Genomic DNA, 25,021 nt, shown 5'->3' with positions numbered 1-25,021 from the left:
GAAAGAAAAAAAGATGAACTAGAGAATAAATTCTAAATGTGAGTTTCTGACAGCTATAGATTCACTGCTAGGCCTTAAGGTGAAAATAGAACATAGAGAGCTTGAAAATAAAGAAAATAATTTAAAAACCATCATTAAAGTGAACAAGTGTACAAGTGCTTCTGCAGAAGAGTGCATCTTATCCACAATTAACTTGATAGCATGTTAGGAAAAGCAACACACTCAGGGGTCAACCAAAAAATCAACTTCTAATACTAGCTCAGCAGTTTATACTGATAGGCCTCAGTTTCCTCTTATAAAGTGGAGAAGTTGAGCTGTATCATCTCTGTAAGCTTTCTTCCAGAAACACTAAAATTGTATGGTTCTGATTCAAAATGTATAGGCAGCCTTGAAATTGAAAACAATCTATGTTTTGAGTATTTATTAAGTCTTTTATTTCTGCAAACAAATAATTGTGATAAATAATAGTTGGTTTTTAGACTAGTCCATGAAACCCTATTTAATCCAAAACTATGACTAAACAAAAGTCCTTTTGATTCAAACCTAAGTTCTGAATTTTGAGAGCAAGAGATGAAGAAAAGGAGGAAGAAGAATTTCTTCCATCATTTCCGGGTTCTGGGTTAGGCCTAGATTAAATTTATCTCTGGTACCCTCCCACTACCTTGTCTGCCCCCTGTGCTTCTCAATGCTTCCCTTCCCAGTCTCTCAAGTGCCTGAAGTCTCATGGCAGCTCTCCTTCTCCGCTTATCTGCCACCTTCAGCAAACTCCTCCCCTCAAAAGTGCTCAGTGTCTCAAAAATTACCCACTTCTCTCTCCCATAACAAAATTCATAATTTCTTCTGTGCTGCTGTTTTAATTACTTTCTTCTAAGTAGTAAATAAATGACAACTCTTTAACTCTATTAGAGGTATATTTTTATAGAGGATGCATAATGGAAAAAACATAAGGCAGTGTGAAAGGAAGAAATTTTAGGACAGGTTAATTCCCAAATAGGCATAAGACAGCATTTAAGTCCTATAAAGCTCAGCCCTTCTAACTTCTGTCTAAAATATCCAGGTTTCTTCCCTCTCCTTCCAGTGTTGGCTCTCCCACAGGATCAACAGCTAAGGTTAAGAAGGGTTAGCCTCTCTCTATTTTTAAATCAGGAGCTGCCTGCACGTAGTCACTCTAGAATACGTCTGTAATTTTAACTAGGTATTACAATCCTTTGTGCCTTTCAGGTAAAAGAGGAAACATTCAAAAATTATTCCACTTGGCAATACGAAAAGATTGTGTATCTCAAGGCAGGGTGGTATTAAGTGCCCTAAACTTAGAATCTACTTAGTTTGCAGAAATAACCTCTTAGGCTTGCAAATCTTGAGAGGCTATACATACTCGTTCTACAATGAATTAAAAGCTTATAACTTTTGGTTTTCTTCCGTAATAGCCAAAGTTAGAACTCTGAAGCATATTGTATTAATGGTTGATGGCTATATACAAAATTAATTCCTGTCACAGTAGTGACCATCCTTCAACTGGCATAATTCCTTATTGTGTCTTAAAATAATTGATGTTTTCTTTTGGCATCAGTCATTGCTGCTTGAAGCTTTGTTAAGGCCAGAACAAACAGGAAAAAAATCTCAGAAAACCTGAGAATATGATTGAATTCTCACACTTCATCAGGGGTTATTTTCCTTTCCCTTTTATCTTTTTTTCCTGAATTTAACAAAAACTCAACTGCCCAGTTTAACATTAGAGAAAAAAATGACTGTCAGCAGCATATTCCACTCCAAAAGTGGTAGGACAAATTGTCCTTTGATCTTTACCTAAAGCCAAATATGCAAAGCAAATATCTAGGGAGGCATATATACAAGCAGAATGTCTACTGTTCAATTGCAAGCCACATCCTTTAAGAGAACAACACAATAAAAGAAGTTGGTACCCCATTATTATAAACAACTTGCTCTCTTTGTATCTTAAACCACTGGAAAGACAGACATGATCAGCTTCCGCTAATCACACCTAAAACCTTTTTCAATAAGAGATAAAGAAACCCAATAATAAAATCAACCCATATATAAAGCCAATTAATATATCTCATAATCTTAGTTGTACAGTTTTGATCAAATATATTTTAGCAATTTCTCTTAATTCAGAGTTGCTCTTAACCAGAACAGATATACTTTTTAATCCTTTAAAATTCCCCCATAGCTCTTTAAATTCAATACCCTGCTTAGATACAATAGATTACATAGATATATAATCTTATATTCAACACTGTATAGTCCTAATTCTGTCCTTACTCATTTCATACCATCTTCCCAAATTATCCTTTCTCCACACCTCTGCCTGGGAAAATCCTACCTATTTTTCAGAGTCTGATACACCTACCACTTCTTCCATTAAGCATTCTCCATCTCCATGTCAGAGTTTGTCTTTGTAATTATCTCTCTTTCAAATAATGTCACATCATTCTATTTTATATTAGTTATTTGTGAACGTGTCTGTCTCTGACCAGACTCTAAGCTCCTTGTGAGCAAAGACTGTCTTGATCATCTTCATGTATCCTCCGGCAGTACCTAGCAGATAACCTTGCATATAGCAGGTTCCATTTTATTGCGATAAAATGAAATAAGCATCTGCATGACCACATAGTAAGTGAAAACGATACCTTCTACATTTCTGAAATCCCACTGATTAAAATTTTCCAACCATAGTTATGCTCTTTTGATAACCAATGTGTAAAACTACTAATTGCCATAAATAAGTTCTACGTAGCTTGTTTTTACCAAGGAATTGAATATCAATTTAATTTTTTTATACATATACTTGTTTACTTCTTTTTTCCTTGCAGAAGTCACAGTCTGCAATTACATTTCTTTAATTTCATATCTGCCCGTCTCCCTCATTGTTTTTTTCCTGCCATGGAACAGTGCTTCTCAATTTGATTATATGAATTCCTTTTTTAATTTCAGCACTCTATCACGAACTGCCTCCAGAGATAAAGGAGCGATCTCCTTCTTTAAGCCCCCAGGAAAAAACTAAAATGGAAAAACCTCCTTCAGCTCCTCAAAAGGTAAACATTTTCAAGAAATGTTTTGCATATGAACTTTGATTTTCACTCTCTCTAGAAAAAATACTTGTTTTTCGTGCTTATAAATCCTTCATTGTTTACGTTATTTTTTCCTTTGATCTTAGCACCAACATTGTGAAATATATAAGGCAAATGTTATTGTAGCCATTTTCCAGATAAGGAAACTGAGGAGGCTCAGAGAGGTTAAAGTAGACCCCCAAGTCACAGTGTAAGTGATGGGACAAGGACCCAAGGTAAAACTTGTGACTTTAAGTGTGATGCTATTTCCACTCTGCACTTGTTTCTTTAACTGTGATATTGACTCTGTCATGAGCTCCACTTGGGAGACACATTTATGCTGGAGATCACTGGAGTCCACAAACTAAAGATGTTATATCTTTTTGGAGCATTCCTTTTACTTGCTAGTACTTAAAAATGTTTTCCAGTTAAAGTGAATGTGGATATATTATTAGCCTGAGAAATATCATATATTTAGTCTGCGCCATCAGATCTCTCAGGGATATTAGTCAGTATTCCTCTGATGTTAGTAGTACTGTGGTAGGAAAGTTTATTAAGCATTGTGCCATCATATATATTGCTTATTAAACTTGTTTCATGATGTGACATTAGCTCTTGCCTTAGACTGAATAACTTCACTGCTTCTTGACATCATGAACTGACATAGATATATTTTTTATAAATATATGTCATGTACATATCATTACAATGTCATGGTAAAGTGTCATGTGTCATTCAGCATGTATTTATTGAGTGCTTACTTCCACATCCACACTGTATTAGTCCCCTCTGAAACAGGAGTGAGTAGGCAAGGCACTTGCCCCGAAGGGGTTTACAGGCTGGTGGTGAGACACCTGAAAGCAGGCATTTCCAATAGCCTCTGGTAGGAACTATAATGAAGGTACACGCACAATGCATTGTGAACACGTAGAAGAAGCCCTCTTAAATCTGCCCTGGGGAAGTCCAGGAAGAGTTCCCAGAGGAGGGAATGCTTGACCTGAGGCTTCTAGGATGAAAAAGCATGTTAGATAGATGAAGTTAGAAAAAACATTACAGCAGGTGAATAACGTGAACAGATTGCTTGTTAAAAAGATTATTTTAGTGGCCTCATAGTGGTTAGATTGGAGACAGCTAAGACCTAGGGCAAGGAAATTAGTTAGAAATCCATGGAAATAAAATATATTATAAAACCCTGAACTAGGGGGGTCAGAGGGGTGGAGACATAAGCTGTAATTGCCAGAATTTTATGATTGATTGGATATGATTAATGAAATTGGAATCTAGGATTTTGCTAAGAGCCCTAGCTTATACAACTAAATAGATAGCAGTACCACAGAAACAATAAAATTAATAAGGAAGATTTGGGGAGAGACAAGGAATGGTGGGGGGAATAGGAGATGATAAGTTCAGTTTTAGATATCTTAAATTTGTTAATAGTGTCTAGAGTGCTCCCAGGTAGAAATATTCACTAGGGAGCCAGAAATGCAGGACCAGAATTTGAGAAAAGATAGAGCTTCAAAATCAAATGAGGAATTAGTGTATTTGTTGTATTATATCAGTAAATGGAAGCTTGTAATGAAGGCTATAGTCCAGGAAGAGTGTTGTAGAGTTCTAAGTTAAGAAGGTCAAGGACAAAACCCAGTTGAACATCAGTATTAAAGGACAGTCAAAGGAAGAGGAGAAGATTAAAAAAGAATAAAGAAAAAGGAAAGAACCAGAAAAAAGAAATATCCTGGAGGTTAGGAGAGAAGAGAGGTTCAAGGAGAGTATAGTGGGAAACAGACAAGCAGTTAGTTTGTCTAAGCATTTGGGAATCAAGAGGACCCTGGTATTTGCACCAGTAGAGTGACAAGGATTGAAGAGTAGATTAAAGGTTGAGTAAGGCCTCAGCAAGTGAACTCATGGAAGTCATTCTCAAAGCCTCACTTTGAAGAATAAAAAAAGATCGATTGAGACTGGGCACGGTGGCTTACGCCTGTAATCCTAGCACTCTGGGAAGCCAAGGCGGGAGGATTGCTTGAGCTCAGGAGTTCCAGACCAGCCTGAGCAAGAGCAAGAGCCCATCTCTACTAAAAATAGAAAAAGTAGCCAAGCATGGTGGCACGCACCTGTAATCCCAGCTCCTCGGGAGGCTGAGGGAAGAGGATCACTTAAGCCCAGGTGTTTGAGGTTGCAGTGAGCTATGGTGACACCACTGCACTGTACCCAGGGCAACAGAGCAAAACTCTGTCCCAAAAAAAACAAAAGATTGAGCAGTGGTGGGAGGGAGAACTGGTGCCCAGGAATGATTTTTTAAATATTGGAGAGACACATAAAATTATATACTAAAGAGACAATGCTAGCAGATAGGTTCAGGCTGAAGATAGAGAAAGAACACCAAGGATACAGTGGAACTTAGAGGAAGCAGGAGGTTTTTTTTTACTGGAAAGACAGGTTGGTAGATATTTGGCAATGTCTGGAGACATTTTTTGTTGTCTCAACTGCAAGGAGGGGGATGCTACTGGAATTTAGTGGATAGAGGTCATGAATGTTGCTAACTATCCTAGAATGCAGAGAACAGCCCTCTCAACAAAGAATTGTCTGGCCAAAAATGTCAACAGTACCAAGATTAGAACAATACCCTGCTAAGGCAGGCAAGTGTGGGTAGTGAAGTTGATAGAGTAGAAGTCTAGAAATTAAGGATATTTTTATGTTCTCCAAAACAGAAAGTAAGTTTCACTGCGAGCATGATAAGCAAAGGAATGAGATAGGAGTTCAAGAAGAGTAGTGACTGAATACCTATAAGGGAAGTAGGACCATTAACTCATTTAGGACACACAAAAAGATTCCTCAGTAATTTCGGGAGCTACTATTTGGATACCACTAAAATATAGGTGGCATAAATCTGTGTAGTTGGATTTTTTCTTTAGTAGTCTCTTCGGCATCTAGGGCATAACAGTGGAGAAGGAAGATTTGGTTTAATATATAATTGTAGGTGCGATAGGAGAACAAGAAGGTAAGAGACTCGATAACATTGGTAAGAGAGTCACTGCAGTGATACACCATGGAGGATCAGCCAGGTTAGAAAGGACGGAAAATCAGTAGAAGATTGGCAGACCTAGAAAGCAGGGTTCTCTGCAAGGTTGCAGTAAGTAAGCTACCCATGCCCAAGTGGAGGCATAGTGTCCTACAGTAAAGGAGTCAACAAGGTGGAACTACAGCATGTAAGGCCAGAAAGTCTTTTGCTTATTCAATATTTCAGATGTCAAGCAATTCCAGGTTATGATAAATTCATAGAATGTATATAAGAACTGAAGTGAAGTTGAAGGACATGTTACTAGAATTGAGCTGGTCTAGGAACTAGGACCCAGAGTGTTGAACAGGTTGTTATCTTGAACATTAAAATTCCAGGATGATAGCAAGAGTTGGGATGAGAAGAAACTGATATATCAAGAGCTGACATCCTTAATTCTTATGTTAGAGTGGAGATCTCAACCTTGGCTTTACACTGAAATCACCTAAGGAATTAAAAAACTAGATAGTGATGACAATTCCCACCCTGCAAATTCATTTAATTGGTCTGGAATAGGACCTGGGCATGGACAACACTGAGAACTTTGTGTTAGAGTGACCACAGGTCCAATGATAACAGCTGCAAAGATAAGTGGAGGGCATTACAGCTAGGTGTCAAAGCACCCAAGGAGAAGTGCTTTGGAAGTACAGTCACCCAAAATCAGCAGCAGGGAGCTAAGAGAAGGCCAGTGTTAACTCCTGGTATTCATGGTTCACCACTGGGTATGTGAGAATGAACAGCCTATGCTGCAAGGAACTGAAAGAAAAATGTTTCTTGGTAAAACACCAGTTTCAAATACAGCGAGGATAAATGGTGATGGTTGCCTACAACAGTATGGGGACTATATGGGATACAGTCAAGAGGACTGGCAAGTGATTTGACTATGGGCAAGTGTTACATGAGCAATATTATCCATTGTTTGTAATTCAGCATCAGATTTAAGATTTAGGATCATGCTTATCTTAGTTGGGTCTGCTATAACAAATATACTATAGACTGGTGGCTTAAACAACAAACATTTATTTCTCACAGTTCTGGAGGCTAGGAAGTCCAAGATCAAGGTGCTGGCAGATCCAGCATCTGAGAAGGGTCTACTTCCTGGTTTGCAGCTCCATTGTATCCTCACAGGGCAGAGAGCAGAGAGCTCCCTGTGTCTCTTCTTATAAAAGCACTAATCCCATTCATGAGGGCTCCACCCTCATGACCTAACCGCCTCCCGAATACCTCCTGATACCATCACATTGAGAGTTAGGATTTCAATGTATGAATTTGGGGGCAGGAGAGTGGGGGAGGACACAAGCATGCAATCCATAACAATGCTAACCTAAATTTACAGCCTAAAGACATTTTAATGCAATGAAAGCATTTATAACATTGGCATAGGGAGTCATTGTGACAGCTAACAATATTCTTACTGTATATCCAAAACTGTGAGATGCCATGAAAGATACATCCTTTACTTTTACTGACTTACTGGTATCCCTGACTCTGCCTCATGCTGACCTTTGAAATTGAAGTTACCTAACCCCTACCTCTAAGTATGTTCCCGTCCAGTACCCTTGAATTAATTCTGCCTCCATCAGAAGAGGTATAAGGAACTCTGTTAGTATCTTACTGGCAACCTGTGCAGTTGATATTGTCCCTTCCTCTTCATGGTGCACCTGTGTTCTTATGGATAGGGACCTCTTGCTTGCTTTCAAAACTCCCCAGTTCTCACTGCCTGTGCCGCTCCTCTACTTAGATGGACTCAATGCATCACAGTCTTAGTTTAGGCTGTAGTTTGTTTTTTAATTTTGTATGGCTTTTGCCCTTATAGACTGATCTCCATGCTTCAAGCCTACCTTTATGTTCATCTCCCAGCAGACGAATTCTTCCCATACCCATCTTGGCCCCTAAGATCTACTTCAGGCTAATCCCACTGATGCCCAAACCCTAACTCTAATAGATTCCAGGGAATTTACAGACATGCAAAGAAGTTACAGAGGATAAGAATCCATTTGAGCAGGGGAGTAAAAAGTTCTCATGGAAGAGATGGAACTCAAATTAGGCTGTAAAGTCTAACATGCTTGGATTTCTTTTTTTTTGAAGAACATGATTTGATCTGCTTTATCTGAATCCATGTGTTAGAATAGAATCCTACATATATTTTTTTCTCTTGGGAATGTACCATGTGTATAGTTAGACAGTGTTTCATCTCCCTATGAGGGAAAGTATAATGATCTATGCTTATGTAAAAAGAAGTCCCTGAGAAACGTAATGTTGCTTTGAGTAACTAAAATGCTTTGGGTACACTCTTGAGTCATGAAACCAACAGCCAACCCTTGAGAAATGTATAACTCAGCTTCCTTAGCACCTGGCTGGTTGTATTTCTTAAGTTTAGTTCCTTTATCAAAATATATATGGTTTGATTTTATCAAGATCCTGCCTTATAAACCTCCCACAAAGTCTATCAGATGTTTAATTTCATGTGCAAGTCTTATTTTTATTTTCACATATAGGTTTTTTTTTTAAAGAACATGAAAAGTGTCTGATAAGTGACTAGAATTGTTGGGGAGGGCATCTCTGTTCATGAAATTATAGAATTAGTGACAGAGAAAGGACCTTAGAGATCATCCCTGAAGACTCTAGTCAGCTCCTTCATTTTAGAGGAAATCAAGATCCAGAAAGTTATTAATAAAAGAGGTTCATTTAAAATGATGCTGGCAATTAGGAGCACGCCTCCATGTTCTCAGGCTAGTGCCCTTTTTCCTCCACCACCTAGTCAACACACACAGGCAGTTGTAACCTGCACACTTAGCCAAGTTTTGTGTCACACTGGTTTTTCACATCCTTGTTTATGTTTGTTTCATTGTACCCTTCTTCATGTGGAAGCTGTAAGTATTGTACTCTCTATACTTTTAAATAAAAACCTCAATAGTTTTCTTTCCTTTTTAAAATTATTTCTATTCAAACTATAGAAAAAGAAGTAAAATTATACCTTTTAATAGCTTGGCAGCCGCTGCATCTTGTAAGTTCTTCCAAGTGGAACACACCTGCTCTGTTACTAATTGTACCGTGTACCTTCCAGCATTTCATCTGGTTCATTGAAATGTTAGTGGGTAATGGCAGCATTTGTTCCTGGCTCTTGCTACAGGAGGAGGAGATAAGGCTAGGGTAGTTATTCTCCTTGGTAGGCCAGAGAGTCCCCAAACAAATCAGTGACTACTTATACCACAGGACAGTGGCAGTGGGAGAATGTTTTCCTTCAAGCTCATTCCAGAACATTTTTACCAAAGTATGCTGTAAATTTGTACCTAATAGAAAAGAGAATATTGGAGCTACTATCAGGGAGGAAAGAAATTTAGAAGCTTTGGGGGAAAAAAAAAAGGTAGTACTGACAAACTGGGGTTTATTTTTTGTTAGTATTTTGGATTTTTGTGTTTTTCAGGCTTTTTATTTTTTCCAGCCTCAGCATTAACCTGTATGATTCATTTATTTGGGGAGGAAAGTTATTGTTCAACTTCCTTTTTCTAATTCTTTGAAGTTGTTCTACTATAAAAGTAATATATGCTCATAGTTTTAAAAATTCAATCAGTAAAGAATAATGTAAAATGAAAAATATCTTCTGCCCTGCCAATATTCTTGTTCATTCTGAGTTTCTTCTAAAATGTTTTCTGCATATATAAATGTAACATCTTTGTTCTCTCTTTTTATGAAACTAAGATCATACTTAATATTCTGTCTTTGTCTTTTACCAATATGTGTTGAGCATATTTTCTTATTAGTGCAGACACAATTCTATTTTTCTTTAACCATTTTGAGGCACTAAAACATCCAGGTTTTTTTTAATTCCCAGAATGCTGGTTTTTTTTTTAATTTCTGAAAATGCTTGGTTATCTTTTTTGTTAATTTCTAAAAAACAAAACCCAAGTAGGAAAGTCCCATTTATCTTCTATAAGTGTTTCATGACACAACCAAGTATGTTTTTATATAAGTGCCAGATGTATAGTAATAACTATGCACAGAAATATTAGATTATTTCTGAAAATGTGGAGAAATTACCATTATTTTTGCTTATGTCCTTCTCTAAAAACCCACTAAGTGAATAATAATTACTGGTTTTGCTGTTCTAAGATAATCATAAAAATATCCATTATAGCCAATCTTCACATGAGGAGAAGTGTTTTAATAACACTCAGTGTTTTACTAAGCATGTAGAATCAATAGGAGTAGGCTGGCTTAATTCAAAAGGACTGGCTCCTAAACCAATGTGCACCCTTTAGTTATATTGAGGAACAGCTGTTTTTGTCTAGTTCAAAACAAGAACAGAGAACCCAAAAGCATCAGATAACTCCATGGTAGTTCCTCTTCCAGCCAAACATACACACACACACACACAAAAAAAAAAAAAAAAAACAAATTTGACATTAATGATTTTGTCAGCCTTTCAATCAGAAAAACTGTAGGCAATAAATAGATTACCTTCAATGTGCATGTGTTCTCTTAGTCTTCAAAGTATCTAATAATTATACTATGTAACACTATTTGCAAAAATCACTTTGTATAACAAAAAGATTTCTATTTACTGGTCCTTTTACCAGAAATGAATCTGAATTATTCTTAACCATAGAAATAATATGATATTATTATTGTGTTAAGTCCAACACAAATTTATAATAGTGGTAATTTTTGGTATGATGAAACAGATTGTCTAAATACCTAGAATTTAGTTAACATACACTAAATCATTGAAAATATGATCACAATTATTAGCTCCTTCATACTGGTAAAGAATAATATCAATTTATATCTTTTTTTACTTTAGTAATTCTGTTTATCAAAGAATACAGTGATTTACCTCTGGTTTATTATATTAAATAAAAATTAATTTATCCTTGGATTTACTTTAAAATTTCAGGAATATTTGGAGTTTTCTTCCTTTGTATGAAAAGAATTAAAACTAACAGTATAATATCAAGGATAGTCATAAAACTGATACTCTCAAAGAGTATCATGTGCAGTGGGTATTTTGTGCTTTTTTAAGAACCATTGATAGACTTATCTGAGGTTAAGTATAGATTTTAATCTTTGATGATGACTACACATAAAACTATAAAATAAATAATATTACACTGGGTCAAACCAATGTTACACTTGGCTCAGTACTCTCTGACAATAACCCTTAGAGTCTGACAGTGACTTTAAGGGTTGTTGGATAGAATAACATATTTGCTTTTCATGATGATGTTTTTAAAGGTTAACCTAAATATCAGTAACTTCCCTCTAAAAATCTGTGACAGATCTAAAATGTGAAAGATGTTATTAGGAGAACTTCCCACCAATCATTCCTAGTCATAATTTGTCCTTTAGATAGTGGCAGAATTGATTATTATCAGTCACCCTGTCTTTTGACTTGATAAGCAACATGACCTTTATTCAGAAGTGCTCTGTCACCCCACCTCTGTGGTCCTCTTGTTTAGTTAACCACTCTACTTCAGCGTTTCTCAACATTAGCAGTACTAGCATTTGGGGCTGAATAATTCTTTGTTGTTGGGAATATGTTATGCATTGTAGGATGTTTAGCAGCATCCTTGGCTTCTATCCACTAGATGCCAAAAGCACCTCCCCCAACTTGTGACCATCAGAAATGTCTTCCAGACATTGTCAAATTTCCCCTGGGAGTCAAAATATTCCCACACTCCCTAGCTGAAAACCACTGCTCTATTTTAATAGAAAATGTATGTATGCGTGTGTGGATATGAGTGTATTTTTTCCTTAAATTACAACTCTTTTTATCTTAAGATCCTGTTAATGAAGTTTTATTTTCATTATTCCATTACCTACAAGTATATGAGTAGTGATGTAGGAGTTATAGACTATCCTACTTAAAAACGACAGTTTCACATAAAGATGTATCCAGCTGTCTGAGGCTTAAGGTGATGAATATATATAATATGTTTCTTAATTAAATTTATGCATTTCTGCTCACTTTGGCAGCACATACACTAAAATTGGAATGGTACAGAGAGATTAGCATGGCCCCGTGCAAGGATGACACACAAATTCATGAAGCATTCCATATTTTTAAAAAAATAAAAAAATAATAAATTTATATATCTATTGAATATGTTTATTTCCTTTGAGAAATTAACTGTAAGCTAATCTTTGCATAAACCATGGAAAATTAACTGTATGCCAATGTTTTTATAATTACTTAGCAGTCACATAATGGTCTCTAATTTTAACATGGTTCTCCTTTAGGTAACATAAAAAGGGAAGAACCTTTTCCTATTTAATTGTCTCTTTTATCCAGACAAACCATGCATACAATAAAAGATCTATTTCAACATATTGGAATAGATTTGCTTTTATCACTTTTACTTGAGATTTTTTATACTTAATGAATCTTTTCTCTTTTTCTATTACTGCTTCCCCATTGCTGTAGCTATATTTAGGCAGCCACCTCTTACACACTACAGTAATCTTAGCACAGAGGATTTCCTGGTGGTCTAAGTAACATGATTTGGGAAGAACTATTCCCTAGTGGTGGGAGATTAGGGAATAGATCAGTCCCAAAAGAGGAATTTGAAATTACCCAAATAACCCTTCAGTTTGCAGGAAGTCTAAAAAAGGGAGTGGCATTCTAGTGTTCCCTGCTTCCTTGGATATCTGCAATCAGTTTTCACTCTTCCCAAACCAGGAGACTTAAACCACTGGAAGATAAACCAGCATTATTTAGCAGTTTGATGCCAAATGCACCAATAGCACTTGTAGTGTGCCACATGTCTCACCAAACCCCAGGCCTATGGGTGAACCAGTTGTCCATTTTTATCACTTCTACCCTGGCATTTAATCATTGCTTTAAAAAATTACATTATATTGACTCTATGTGTCAGGTGTGTGATTACCTGCCTCAGTGAGGCCCACAGTCTTGGTCTTCTTTTATGTTCCCCCCAGTTGACTCACTACCCCATTCTTTGACAGTACCAGGTCAAAAAATGATGGCTACATATCTCAAGTTGCTAACCTCTTACTCCAAGTTGACTGTATCTCCTGCACTCTTGAAGAGAAGCCATTTAACATGAATTCTCTCACATTTTCATCCCTACTTTCTCTACATTTCTGTAATTATCCTCCTCCTACAGCTGTTTTCAGGTATCAAAGAAAGAAGTGCTTTTCCATTATATGGCAGTGTTGTAAAACCAAAACTTTATATTATGTAAGTAGTAAAAGGACAGTGAAGGGAAACTATGATGCCATATGATGAGAAGGAGATGAATTTGTTTTTCCAGGGAACTGAGTAGGCAGGAGGATGCATTTGACACAGCATGTGCAAAAGCCTAACATGGCCAGAAATGTTGGATCATGACTGGAGCTTAGGATGCAAGGTTGAAAGCAGAAAAAGCTAAACCTGAACAAGTGGACAGGATTGAGAAGGTCCCTTTTCTGGCATGTTAAGGAGCTAGGTTTATCCTGAAGGTAATAGGGAACCATCAAAGGATTTAAAGTAGGGAGATGATCTAATCAAATTGGTTGTTTCAAAAGCAAATTTTAGAAGCTCAGAAAAGACTAGGAAAAACAGTACTGAAATAAATAAGACCAGTAGAGGCTGTTGTAATAATCCAAACCAAAAATAATGAGGAGCTAGGATTTGGTAACTAAATCCATATGAAGGAAAAGAAGAAATCTAAGTTTCTAATGTAAAGATCTCAGTGTACAAGAATATAGAAAGAACTTCAATTTGAGACATATAAAGTCTGCAGCACTTGTGCAGCAGCCAGTTGCAGGTATCTTGCAGGTATCTTGCAGGCATCTTTGAGACTCATAGGAGATTTGCTGAAAACTCAGATCTGAAAGGTGTAGTTATAATGAAAATTTATGGATCCAAGTCTGTTTTCGGAAAAAACTGCTGTGTTTAAACTAGCTTTGCTGAAAACCAGCAACTGCCAAGTCATTTTGAAGAAAACTTGGAATCTGGGTTCAGGGTATTGAGTTGGATATGATTAGCATATATGTGCTGGTTTAGTCCATGGGAATAGAGGAATATAAAGAATGATAATAACAAAGGGTGGAAGGCAGGGCCTTAAGGAATGCCAAGTTTTTTAAAGAGTGAACTGAGGGGAAAGACCTTAGGAAGGATATTGCCGTATAACGCCACTGCCTGGTACAGCCTTCTGATCTCTGCCTATAGCAGTCTCCCTTCTCCCATTCTCCAGTCTTCATTGCACCATTTACCCACCTGCTGGAAGTACTTTCCTAAAATAGAAATCAAGTTATATAACTTACCAGAGCAGAAATCTTAGTTGGCTCCATATTTGTCTATACTCTCCTTGTTTGTTGTATGCATACCTTTTCCTTATTAGATGCTAAGCTCTTGGAGGACAGGGGCTTCTGCTCACTCAGCTTTGTATCCCCAGAGCAAATAACATAATACCTTGCTCTTAGAGTGGTGCTCCTTAAGTATTTGTTGTTGTTGTTGTTTTTAATTGGCACAATTAGCATCCAAAATTACAAATCATGATCAAGACAGTCTTTACTTTTTCTTATAATGTGCTTCTCGAAACTGCATCTTAATGCAGGGGAATTTATTTTTCCTTAAGGAAGAGCATTATAATTGGTGGATTTAGCATCAAATAAATCAAATACATTATCAATAATAAATTCTAAAATCAAAGAAGCAACTCCAAACTTATTGGAATATTTCAAATCATAAAATTGTGCTCCCAGAAACATAATTTTAACAATGGAGGAAATCTGTCTAGTCTTGTCTAGAGCTTGTCTAGCCCAGTGTAAACTGATACCTATAGAGCCCTATTCCTCAGGGCCCTGGGGAGTAGAGCCACAGAGGCAGGGGATGCTAGGCCATCTAAACCTAGATTCACCCAGAGTAATTCTACTTTCACCTGTTTATGTATGAGGCTTTCAAACAATATCGTATTGAAAAATAGTTTTGCTGTGAAATCAGTTTGAAAAACACTAGTATAACCTTCAGGCTACTTCTGTAACCTTGATAACTCTGGGCCTCCATTTCCTCATCTGTAAAATAAGAGAATGGTGCTGTGATAGTTTATGCTTTTATTCTGACCCCCTATCCATTTTCAAGTTAAAAAAAAAAGATCCCAAGAGAGGTTAAGTGGCTTACTCACTCAGGCCACATAGAGTTAATGAGATAACAGAGATGAGAATTTAACCACCAACCCTAGTTTTTATTTCTTTTCCTCTGTTACTTCCTTTTTTAAAAAATTCCTACAAAGTAGATATAAACAACTATAGATAGATATTAATTATATGGAAAAGGTAGCTCTATCATGAGGTATATAAACAGCATGTAAAAATAGAGCTATACCTTATCATAAATTTGCCTTATTTAAAGATGGTGTGCTAGCTACAACATATATTGATTGAACATTTACCTAATTTTATATTCATTCTTCTTCAAGTTTAGAAAAATATTTGGTTGAGTTGTTTGCATGTCCCATTTCTCTTTTACAAAGCTATTAGCTGTTTTCTTCTTCGGAAATTTCCAAGTAATCAGTGGAAACATTTAAAATCATTTCATTAATCATTCCTTTCATGTTTAAGTCTCATTGCATCTAAATTTAAAAGCATCACTAAGAAGTTGTGAGGGTTGGGGAGCAGTAGTCTCTAGATTCTGGTCCTTTCATTCATCATCTTCGCTTTGTTCATCTTCCTCTCTTCATCCTCTCCTCTCCAAATCAAGGGTATCCAGGAAGAGGAAACGAAGTCACAGAACAACTGTCTGAGAGGTGTGTGTGGAAAGGAGGGAAAGAAGGGCAGTCATACTCCTTGGCCTTATTGATGGTGGGGGTTGTTTATGGGCTGATTGCACAGCAGCCTTCAGGGCTTTTTTGTTTAAAAATAAAATAAAACAAAACAGCTCACAGAAACACCTCCTTCTTCCCCCTCCTTCTGCCTCCATGAGTAACTACCCATATGGCGTGCTGCTGCTGAGACCAAGGAATGAGTGAGTAAAGGTGTTTAGAAGTGAAATATTGATCCTAGTTAAGTAAGTGTCCTTTTCAAATAAGTGTTAAAACTTTATAATGTGGGTCCCCTACTAACTTGGGAGTCATAGGATTTGAACACAGACTAAGCCACATCTGCATCATAAAAAAGGAGTTGGGTATGCCAGTTACAGTAACACACTGATACAGTAGGAAAGACAGCAGGGACAATGTTTAACCTACTTGAAACAAACTTTCTGAAGACATCATAGCATGCATTTCACATGAACAGATTATTACAAGCAGGATTGGTAAAACCTGCACATGGCAATATGTTGTTACTCGTTTGTCAGGATCACAGCAAATAATTAAAAGTAACATTGGCTTAACAGTGATATATAATCCAGTATAACTTCTCTCCCCTCAACCTCTGGAACAGGTTCAAATTGATGAGAATTTCTGATTAGAGCTGTTATATTGAGTTCTTTTTTAAAAAAAATCCAGTAGTTTTATCAAGTCTCATACATAAACATATATTTATGGTAAGATGCCAGTCTTGCCATGGACAAAGAGATAGAAATAATACTTAGACCTTGTAAAGAATAAACCATCTTATCATTAATTTGATTGCTGTGTTGAGAATTTATTAATATTTCATAAGTCTGCAAGAAACTGGAGAAATTCCATTATGGTTGATGCTTTCTGAGTAAGGTTTTAATGATTTTCTTTGTTTGTTGCTCTATTGGGTGAGGGCAGTCCGAATTAGTCCTTGAATTTGAAATTTTCCATGTGTATGTGCTCTTTTCCCCAAACACATTTTAACTGACTCCTATCAACTTCACTGGTAGAGAAAAATCAAGATGTCACTGGTTCTTTTGTTGTTCTACCAAACTGGGTCACTTACTACAACACCCACCTTTCACCACTAAGTCTCCTCATTCTTTAATTCTTATTTGTATTATATGCTTGATTTAAAGCTGTACAGTTAGCAGTAATAATCACATAATTATGGTCCAGGAAAGTATAATGTCCTCTTGAAATCTGTAAAAGAAAAGTAATATTTGTTTAAAGATACTCAGTGCCAAACTTGCTGAAGAATGATCTTGTAGAAATCTGATTATGAAGGAGGAAATCTAAAAAAGCAAAACAAGCTTCAGTAGAGATAACTCTGGGAAAGCAGTAGTTACTCAAGACTGAAAGAAAAGGGTGTGCTCCTTTTCTTTCATTTTATTTTGGTTATTTGTTCCTGGATTTTTAAAAATTTAAATAATTAAGGGGAAAAAATAATTAGGAAGATACGGTGTATCTCTTGCATTTGTATATAATTCAAAACTTTAAAATTTACATTTTCTTTGTGAATGTTAAATGAATCCTTATTATAACATGTAATTCTCTCTAAAAAAAAATTTGCAGTCTGTTTTATAGCAACATTGCATTGATTTATAAAATACTGTGTCACATCAAACTCAATCTCCCACAGTATACTTTCATTTAGAGTTAATGTTTCAAATTCTAGGGGAAGCATCCAACACAGAGTATAATTTGGTACCACTGAAAGTGCTTATTAATGTGTTTTTCCTCACAAAGGTGCCATTAATAAAACAAGATATACTGAACACATTTTGTAGAAGATTTAAAGAGCTTTCAAATTCAAAATCTAACATATATTTTAATGAGTATTACTATGAAAATATAGAGTATGCTAAAAAGATTATAAAAGAAAGATGCAGTGTTGAAAGGTAAATTTAAAGCTTAAGCAATATTCTACATAATATTAGGAGATTAATTTAAACTGATTCACACCTGACTTTTTCTTGCCACCTGAGAGCTGATTTTATTTATAAAGAGTGCTTAAACTATCTGGAGAACTACTTCCTTGGTTTTCCATAGGAGTGAATATGTTATGCTGATAGCTATTCATGTTCAGGACAAGCGCAGACATTCTTGTTCTGAAAAGGCATATTCTCTCCTCATTCAGGAAGTTGGTGGGCTTACAGCATGTGAATCTGACTGTGTTGTCTTCTCTCATGTTTGACTTACTCCTTGTTTTTCTTCTTCTTCCACAGCAGTCAGTCCATAACGACAGGTCCCAGGATTTCAGATGGGGCTTAGAGTCTATGACACGGTAAGCAACTTCTCAATAATTTGCAGCGATAAAGAGTTGGATGATATTTTGTTTTGTTTTGTTTTGTTTTTTTACTTTGCATTTTTATCCTATGCAATTGTTTTTACAACTTTATTGATGCATAATCTATAAATTATAAAATTCATACATTTTAAGCATATAATTTAACATTTTTGATAAATTTCCTGAGTTGTGAAACCATCATCATAATCCAGTTTGAGGAGATTGTCATTGCCCCCAATAAGATCCTTATGCAAGTTAGGTGCTTTCTTTTAAGTAAGGACAATTTCTCCATTTCACTTTTTCATAACGTATTATCTATCATACTGTAAGTTAAATTTCATGTAACTGATTTTTAAGAGTTTAGCTAGTTTAAACTAAGAATATTTTAATAGTTGGACTTTGAGAATATATATTATTACAGAGTTATAGGCAATAATATTGAATAAAATAATATCACTTAACTTTAGAGGACCTATTTTATATTTGTATTTATTTTTGTTTGAGTAACATTTTGAAATAACATTAACTGAAAACAAGTGAATAATATACTAAAAATAAAATTATGAATGCCTATTTTGAAGCATTAAAGAAAAAAAGCTAATACCCAGAGCATTATCATTGTATATTTTCTATAAAAGCCTAATATTTGAGTCATTTATTTTAAGGTATTTATTTTAAAAGCTCTCTGGATAGTTTTTATATTTTTATTTAGTACTTTCTGTGTCACTTAATACATAAATACAACATTATTCTTACCTCAAAAAAATTTACAACAAAAACCTTCCCAAAATATTTCTCAATTTTTATCATTTCATATTCTCTCTTGGGCCTAATATTAAATGCAAACTTCATATTCACACTACATAGCTAACAAGATATAACATGAGTGTAACAACCTTGAACAGCTTAGATATTGTGCCCTCCTATCCCACCACTCTCTCGTATACATATGGGTGCAGGCTTACACACCCTCGCACACAGACAATCCCTGCTGAGTTTCCTTCAGGACAATATTTGTTCAAGTTAACCCTCCTATATGCTTTGACATTTTGAAGGATATTATATCTCTTTCAGTTCAAAAATTCTGATTCAGATGACAGTACTTTGCAAGAATTAGCTAATAAAACTATGTAGTATTTCATTAGACAATATTTTATTCTACAGATGAAAGACAAATATAATTTTTTTTTTAAGAGACAGGGTCTCACTTTGTTTCCCAGGCTGAAGTACAGTGGTACAGTCATAGCTCACTGCAACCTAGAACTCCTGGGCTCAAGCCATCCTCCTGTTCAGCCTCCCGAGTAGCCTCCCAAGTAGCTAGGACTACAGGTGCACGCCACCATGCCTGGCTAATTTTTTATTTTTATTTTTATTTTTTGTAGAAACAAGATCTCGCTGTGTTGCCCAGGCTGGTCTCAAACTCCTGGCCTCAAGTGCTGGGATTACAGGCATGAGCCACTGCGCCTAGCTGAAAAATATAATTTTTAAATGGACTTTAAAAGAGTCACAGAATCATGAACTAGAAGATACCTTAGACATTCTTTCTGTAATCCCTCTGTTTTTTAGTTGAGAAAACTAAAGGGAAAGGCCTTGTGCAAATTTCACTGGGCACAGTTATGTCAGCACATAGACAAGACCTAGGTCTCCTGATTGCTCGATTACTGGCTTTTTTTGTTTATTTCTTTTTTAACTAGATTCACTGTTCACAGGCTTCTTGGTAAGGTATCATTTTAAGTTTTCTTGCTTTTTGAGAGGTAACATCCATTCATAATCATATAACAATATATAGCCCTGTATAGCTTCAGGACACATTCACTCATATATTATCATATGTGATTTTTTAAGAATCCCTGGGAGAGAAGCAGACCAGTATTCTTACCCCTTTTTTACAACTGGAGAAATAAGATCTGAAATGCTGTGGCTTGTCTCCAATCACTACAGGTGGTACATGGCAGACCCAGTACCAGAACACAGGTCCTCTGATTCCAGTCTACTATTCTTTCCATGCTTTCCCTCAGCCTGGCATTATGGTACAAACACATATCCTGGGTCTTTCAGATTTTAGTTTTTGTTTTATCTGCCAAATGCATTTTTAGTTCCAATCTCTGAATGATTAAAATTTTACATAATAGTAGATAATACAGTCACTGATCCTAAGGGGCTTATACTCAACAGCAGATTTCACGTATAAAAGATAGACTGAAAGAATGGGAACATACTATTTCAACAACCAAGAAAATGACCATATTGAATACATTATGGAACATACTCTTGGTGTCTTTGAATGTGTTTTATAAAAATTTTTAGAACTTTTTACTTAATATTATACAAATGAAAAAATGTCTTTTACACACACCTCACTCTAACTATATTGGATACCTGTTTTCAGGTGATACTGAGATCCATGCCATGCCCTCCAGATTAAAGTTTGGTAAAGTCTCACAAACATCTCAGCTTCTCTTTTTGAACATAGAGCACTTGAGATTCTTCTAAAAAAATTTTCATGAGAAGTTCAGATATGTCTAATTGCCCAAGTTCATCTAAAGCCTTTGGGGCTTTCCCCATACTTAAAATTTCATGGAAGTATGGATGAATTCAAATAGATTTCTCCTGACTTGAAAACTGTAGGCAGGTTAATGGTGGAAACAGTATAGCCCAATGTGTACAGAGAAGTCATTTCTTTTTAACAGTTGCTGTCCTTTAATAGAATTCATTTCTTTAACTTACCTAAATGAATTGATTGTACCCAAGTAAATGGACAGAGGCTAATTTTTTGTTCCTTTATAGCCGTGCCTTTCAGTTTGTAACATTAGTTTTTTTGTTTGTTTATTTCTTTTTTTTTTTTGAGACAGAGTCTGGCTCTGTTGCCCAGGCGAGAGTAGCTGGGACTAAAAGGCATGCGACACTATGCCTGGCTAAATTTTTCTATATATTTTTAGTTGTCTGGCTAATTTGTTTCTATTTTTTAGTAGAGACGGGGTCTCGCTCTTGCTCAGGCTGGTCTTGAACTTCTGCCCTCAAGCGATCCTCCCGCCTTGGCCTCCCAGAGTGCTAGGATTACAGGCATGAGCCACCGCACCTGGCCAATAACATTAGTTATTGATTGGCCAAAATATGTAGATGAACCACATTGACTGCCTCCTACCACTTTCCACTTGAATTTCTTGTCATTTATTCTTTTTTTTTTTTTTTGAGAAATTGTCCATCACTTTGTGCAAACAATTTAAACACATTTTATTGATAGTAAAGCTACATTCTCTTTTTAAGATAGCAAGAAGAAACACCTTCTTGTTAATTTAACAAAGATATTTTCTGAAAGTCTTTAACTTTCACCTTTGTACCTCATGCCCCCAGGATGTTCTTCATTTATTATCTGCTGCCCAAGTCAGAGTTTGTAATGAAACTTCTATAAATATGTTACAATCCTTAACAAGTGGCAGTAGTGTTCCCTAGTTACTGTTCAGGTCATTAAATATGAAATGTGTGATTTCAAATCAAAAGTTTAGTTTATTATATCTCAAACAAGAAGCAGTGCAATCAGTCAAACTATGCACCTCAACTGTCGACAGTTTTGCCAACTTAACAGTAGCTTGCTTGTGCCAGCAGCGAAGAAGCCTGGAGAGTGAGTGGCGATGAAATTGGAAAAGGCATTCTCCACAGCTTATTGACAGTTGAATATTTTTCCTTGCAAGAAGTGGTCCAAAACCTGGAAGAAGTGGTAGTCAGTTGGTGCAAGGTCTGGTGAATATAGTGGATGACAGAGAGTTTCCAAGTCCAGCTGCTGTACTTTGAGCAGCATTGTTTGTGCAACATGTGGTTAAGTGTTGTCTTGCAAGAGGATTGGCCTGTCTCTTTTGACCAATCTTGGCTGCTTAATTGCAAGCCTCCTCATCATTTCACCCAATTGGTTGTAGAAAACATCTGCTGTAATTGATTGACCAGGTTTCATGAAGCTGTAGTAGATGATACCAGCTCTGGACCACCAAACAGACACCATTAGATTTTTTTGGTGAATATTCGGTTTTAGACTGTGTTTCCGCACTTCATCTTTATTCAAGCATTGTGCCAAACACTTGCAATTGTCAAAAAGAATCCATTTTTCATCACACATAACAATATGGTATAGGAATGGTTTGCCTTTATGTTGTGACGGCAAAGAAAGGCAAGCTTTGAGACAATTTGTCTTCTGATGCTCATTTAATCCATGCGGTACCCATCTATCCAGCTTCTTTACCTTGCCCATTTGTTTCAAGTGTCCAATATTGTTGGAATAGTAACATCAAACCTTGCTGCTAATTCACGTGTACTTTGAGATGGATTTGCTTCCACTACAGCTGTCAGCTCATCATTATCCGCCTTGGTCTCAGGTCACCCACATGGCTCATTTTCAAGATTAAAATCACCGCGAGTGGAACTTCTCAAACCATTGACATACTGTGCATTCATTAGCCACATCCTTCCCAAACACTTCATTGATATTTTGAGCTATCTGCACTGCGTTGGTTCCACAACAAAACTCATATTCAAAACTAACATAAATTTTTGACTTATCCATGGTTTCACAAAAATTTCTCTAAAAAAAACTTGAAAGATAATCACAAGCCAAAACGTCCATTTGAAAGAATGAGGATGTACCTTCACAATTAAAAAAAAAAAAAACCAAGGAGTGTCAAAGTGAAATGTCAGAGATATCAGCTGTCAAACTTAGTACTTAAGGAAATTGGGTGTTACATACTTAATAACCTAAATAATATATTCTATATTGAATTTTGTTGGGCTTTTTTTTAACATAATGTCCTTTATTTCATTAACAGCTTTGGACAGAGAATGGCTAATTCAGATGGTCAATCATATTGAAGTCTTTTGTATACAAACATTCAAATGTGAAATGAATGAAATCTCTTCTTTATATAGTACAGCCGTATGTGTCAATTCCAAGTATCTTACTCCTCCACTATCTGTTTTCCCATGTTTATAATAATCCTGTTCTAGCCTCCTTCATTTCTCCTTCTCTTCATGAGGAGGTAGTTTACAGTCCACCTTTTTCTCCTAAAATATCCTGTTACTTGCAACTTTTCTTCTAGTTCTTACTTTGGTTATCCATTTTGCAGCCTTTTTCTGACCCTCCGCGTGCCTCCAATTTCTGAAATCAAAACCATCCATTGTTGTGTTTGGGACATCACAGTGTTCTCAGTACTGAGCTAGGTGTGTTAAGATATCAAAGAAGCATTACAGGTCAGATCAGAAAATAGAATGAGCATTTAGAAGGCAAAAAATTATATGTTTAGGTGCAAAATGGTATTTATGGTGCAAATTATAATTACAGAAGAGAGCAGAATGAGAAGGCAGGAGTATGCATGTGTAGCTAGAGAAGGCCTCTAGGAGGAGGTAAGGCTTCAGTTGGGCTTTGACACGTGGAGGTCATTTGGATGTGGTGTGGGAAAGAAGCAGGTCTTTCAGACTGAAGGAGCATACGGCAGTGAAGAGAGGGAATAGAATGGCAGGAGACTGACTGACTGGTGGTTTGGGTTGGGAATTTGTAGTAGGGAGAAAAACAGGATAGAGATTGTGACTCTAGAAGAATTCAGTGTTAGAGAGTTTGGGGACCAGCAGATGATTGGAAGGTGGGGCTAGGAGATATGTCTTGCTGTATCTGCCCAGCATTTTACATGAGCCTGAGCAAATATCTTCTGTCTGTATCAAGAATTTAGTCTTGTCCTAGACCTTGATGCTACTGCTATAAAGAGGAGAGATCAGGAGCAGGCCTTCAAGATGAGTGACAGTGCTTCATTTATGAGCATCAGTCCGGCTGGGGAAATGTTGATCATCTGCTGTCTGTACTAGGTGCTATGTTAGGCACTGATATGCAGTGACATATAATACACAGTGTGTATTTTGTAAAAGTGCTCAGTGTGGAAGGAAGACAGACACAGTGCATAGTCATTTGTTAAATATAGAGGTGCTGAGCGGTTGCCATGTCACACACAATATTCTAGGCACTGGGGGTGCAACAGTAAACAGATGAAAATCCTTGCCATAAGGAGCTAACATTTTATTTACTTACAAGTAAAACATCTAATTATGTCAGATGTGTGCCATGCTATGGAGAAAAGCACAGGTAGGGAACAGGAGAAGGAGTTGTGAAGGTTCCCATTTTAAATAGGAACTCAGAGGAAGCATCACTGAGAAGCGTGGAAGGAGGCAGGGAAATGAATAATGTGAATATGCAGAGAGCAAGTGCAGAGGCCCTGCTACAGGAGCATACCTAGTTTCTCAAAAACAGTAAGGCAAGTGGGAGAGAGTAACAAGATCAGAGAAAGTAACAAGACCTTTGTAAACCTTTGTAAACCATTGTAAGAGTTTTGTTGGCTTTTAGGGAGCCATTAAACAGAGGGAGTGGCTCAACAATTTAACAGGATCATTCTGACTTTTGAGATAAGAATAGACATTACTGGGCAAGGGTGGAATCAGAGAGACCAATTAAGATAATATTGCAGTCAGCCAGGTGAGATTTGATGGTGACTTGAAAAAGAGGGGAAGCAACAGAATTAGTGAGAAGAGGTCAGATTTTTGTGTGTGTGTGTGTGTGTGTGTGTGTGTGTGTGTATATATATTTCTAATACTTTTAGTGAGATATACTTGATATAAAATAAACTGCACATGTTTAAAGTATATAGTTTAAGGGTTTTTTTTGTTTGTTTGTTTTGAGACAGAGTCTCACTCCATTGCCCAGGCTAGAGTGCCGTGGCGTCAGCCTAGCTCACAGCAACCTCAAACTCCTGGGCTCAAGCGATCCTTCTGCCTCAGCCACCCGAGTAGCTGGGAC

The 25,021-nt window shown here is 36.4% G+C and overlaps 1 protein-coding gene and 1 non-coding gene across 8 annotated transcripts in view; both read left to right on the top strand.

The window, feature by feature from the left end:
- AHI1 (Abelson helper integration site 1) overlaps nt 1-25,021 on the top strand; it is a 183,668-nt gene that overhangs the window by 140,316 nt on the left and 18,331 nt on the right. For all 7 annotated transcript variants that reach the window (XR_006733569.1, XM_045544418.1, XM_045544414.1 and 4 more), the window contains 2 exons: nt 2,956-3,056; nt 18,134-18,192. Coding sequence is in view for 6 of the 7 variants with exons in the window: in XM_045544418.1 (XP_045400374.1) it covers nt 2,956-3,056; nt 18,134-18,192 (160 nt within the window). In the remaining variant the exon portion in view is untranslated. Of the gene's footprint in view, nt 1-2,955; nt 3,057-18,133; nt 18,193-25,021 lie in introns of those variants that run through there.
- LOC123633685 lies at nt 12,084-12,188 on the top strand. Its single transcript, XR_006733709.1, has one exon. It is a non-coding gene; the product is annotated as a U6 spliceosomal RNA (small nuclear RNA).

This window comes from Lemur catta, chromosome 2 (assembly GCF_020740605.2).
Source record: "Lemur catta isolate mLemCat1 chromosome 2, mLemCat1.pri, whole genome shotgun sequence".
In the NCBI taxonomy this organism is placed as follows: Eukaryota; Metazoa; Chordata; class Mammalia; order Primates; family Lemuridae; genus Lemur; species Lemur catta.
The sequence above is the reverse complement of the archived record's forward strand: the minus strand, read 5'-3'. Positions and strand labels throughout refer to the sequence as shown.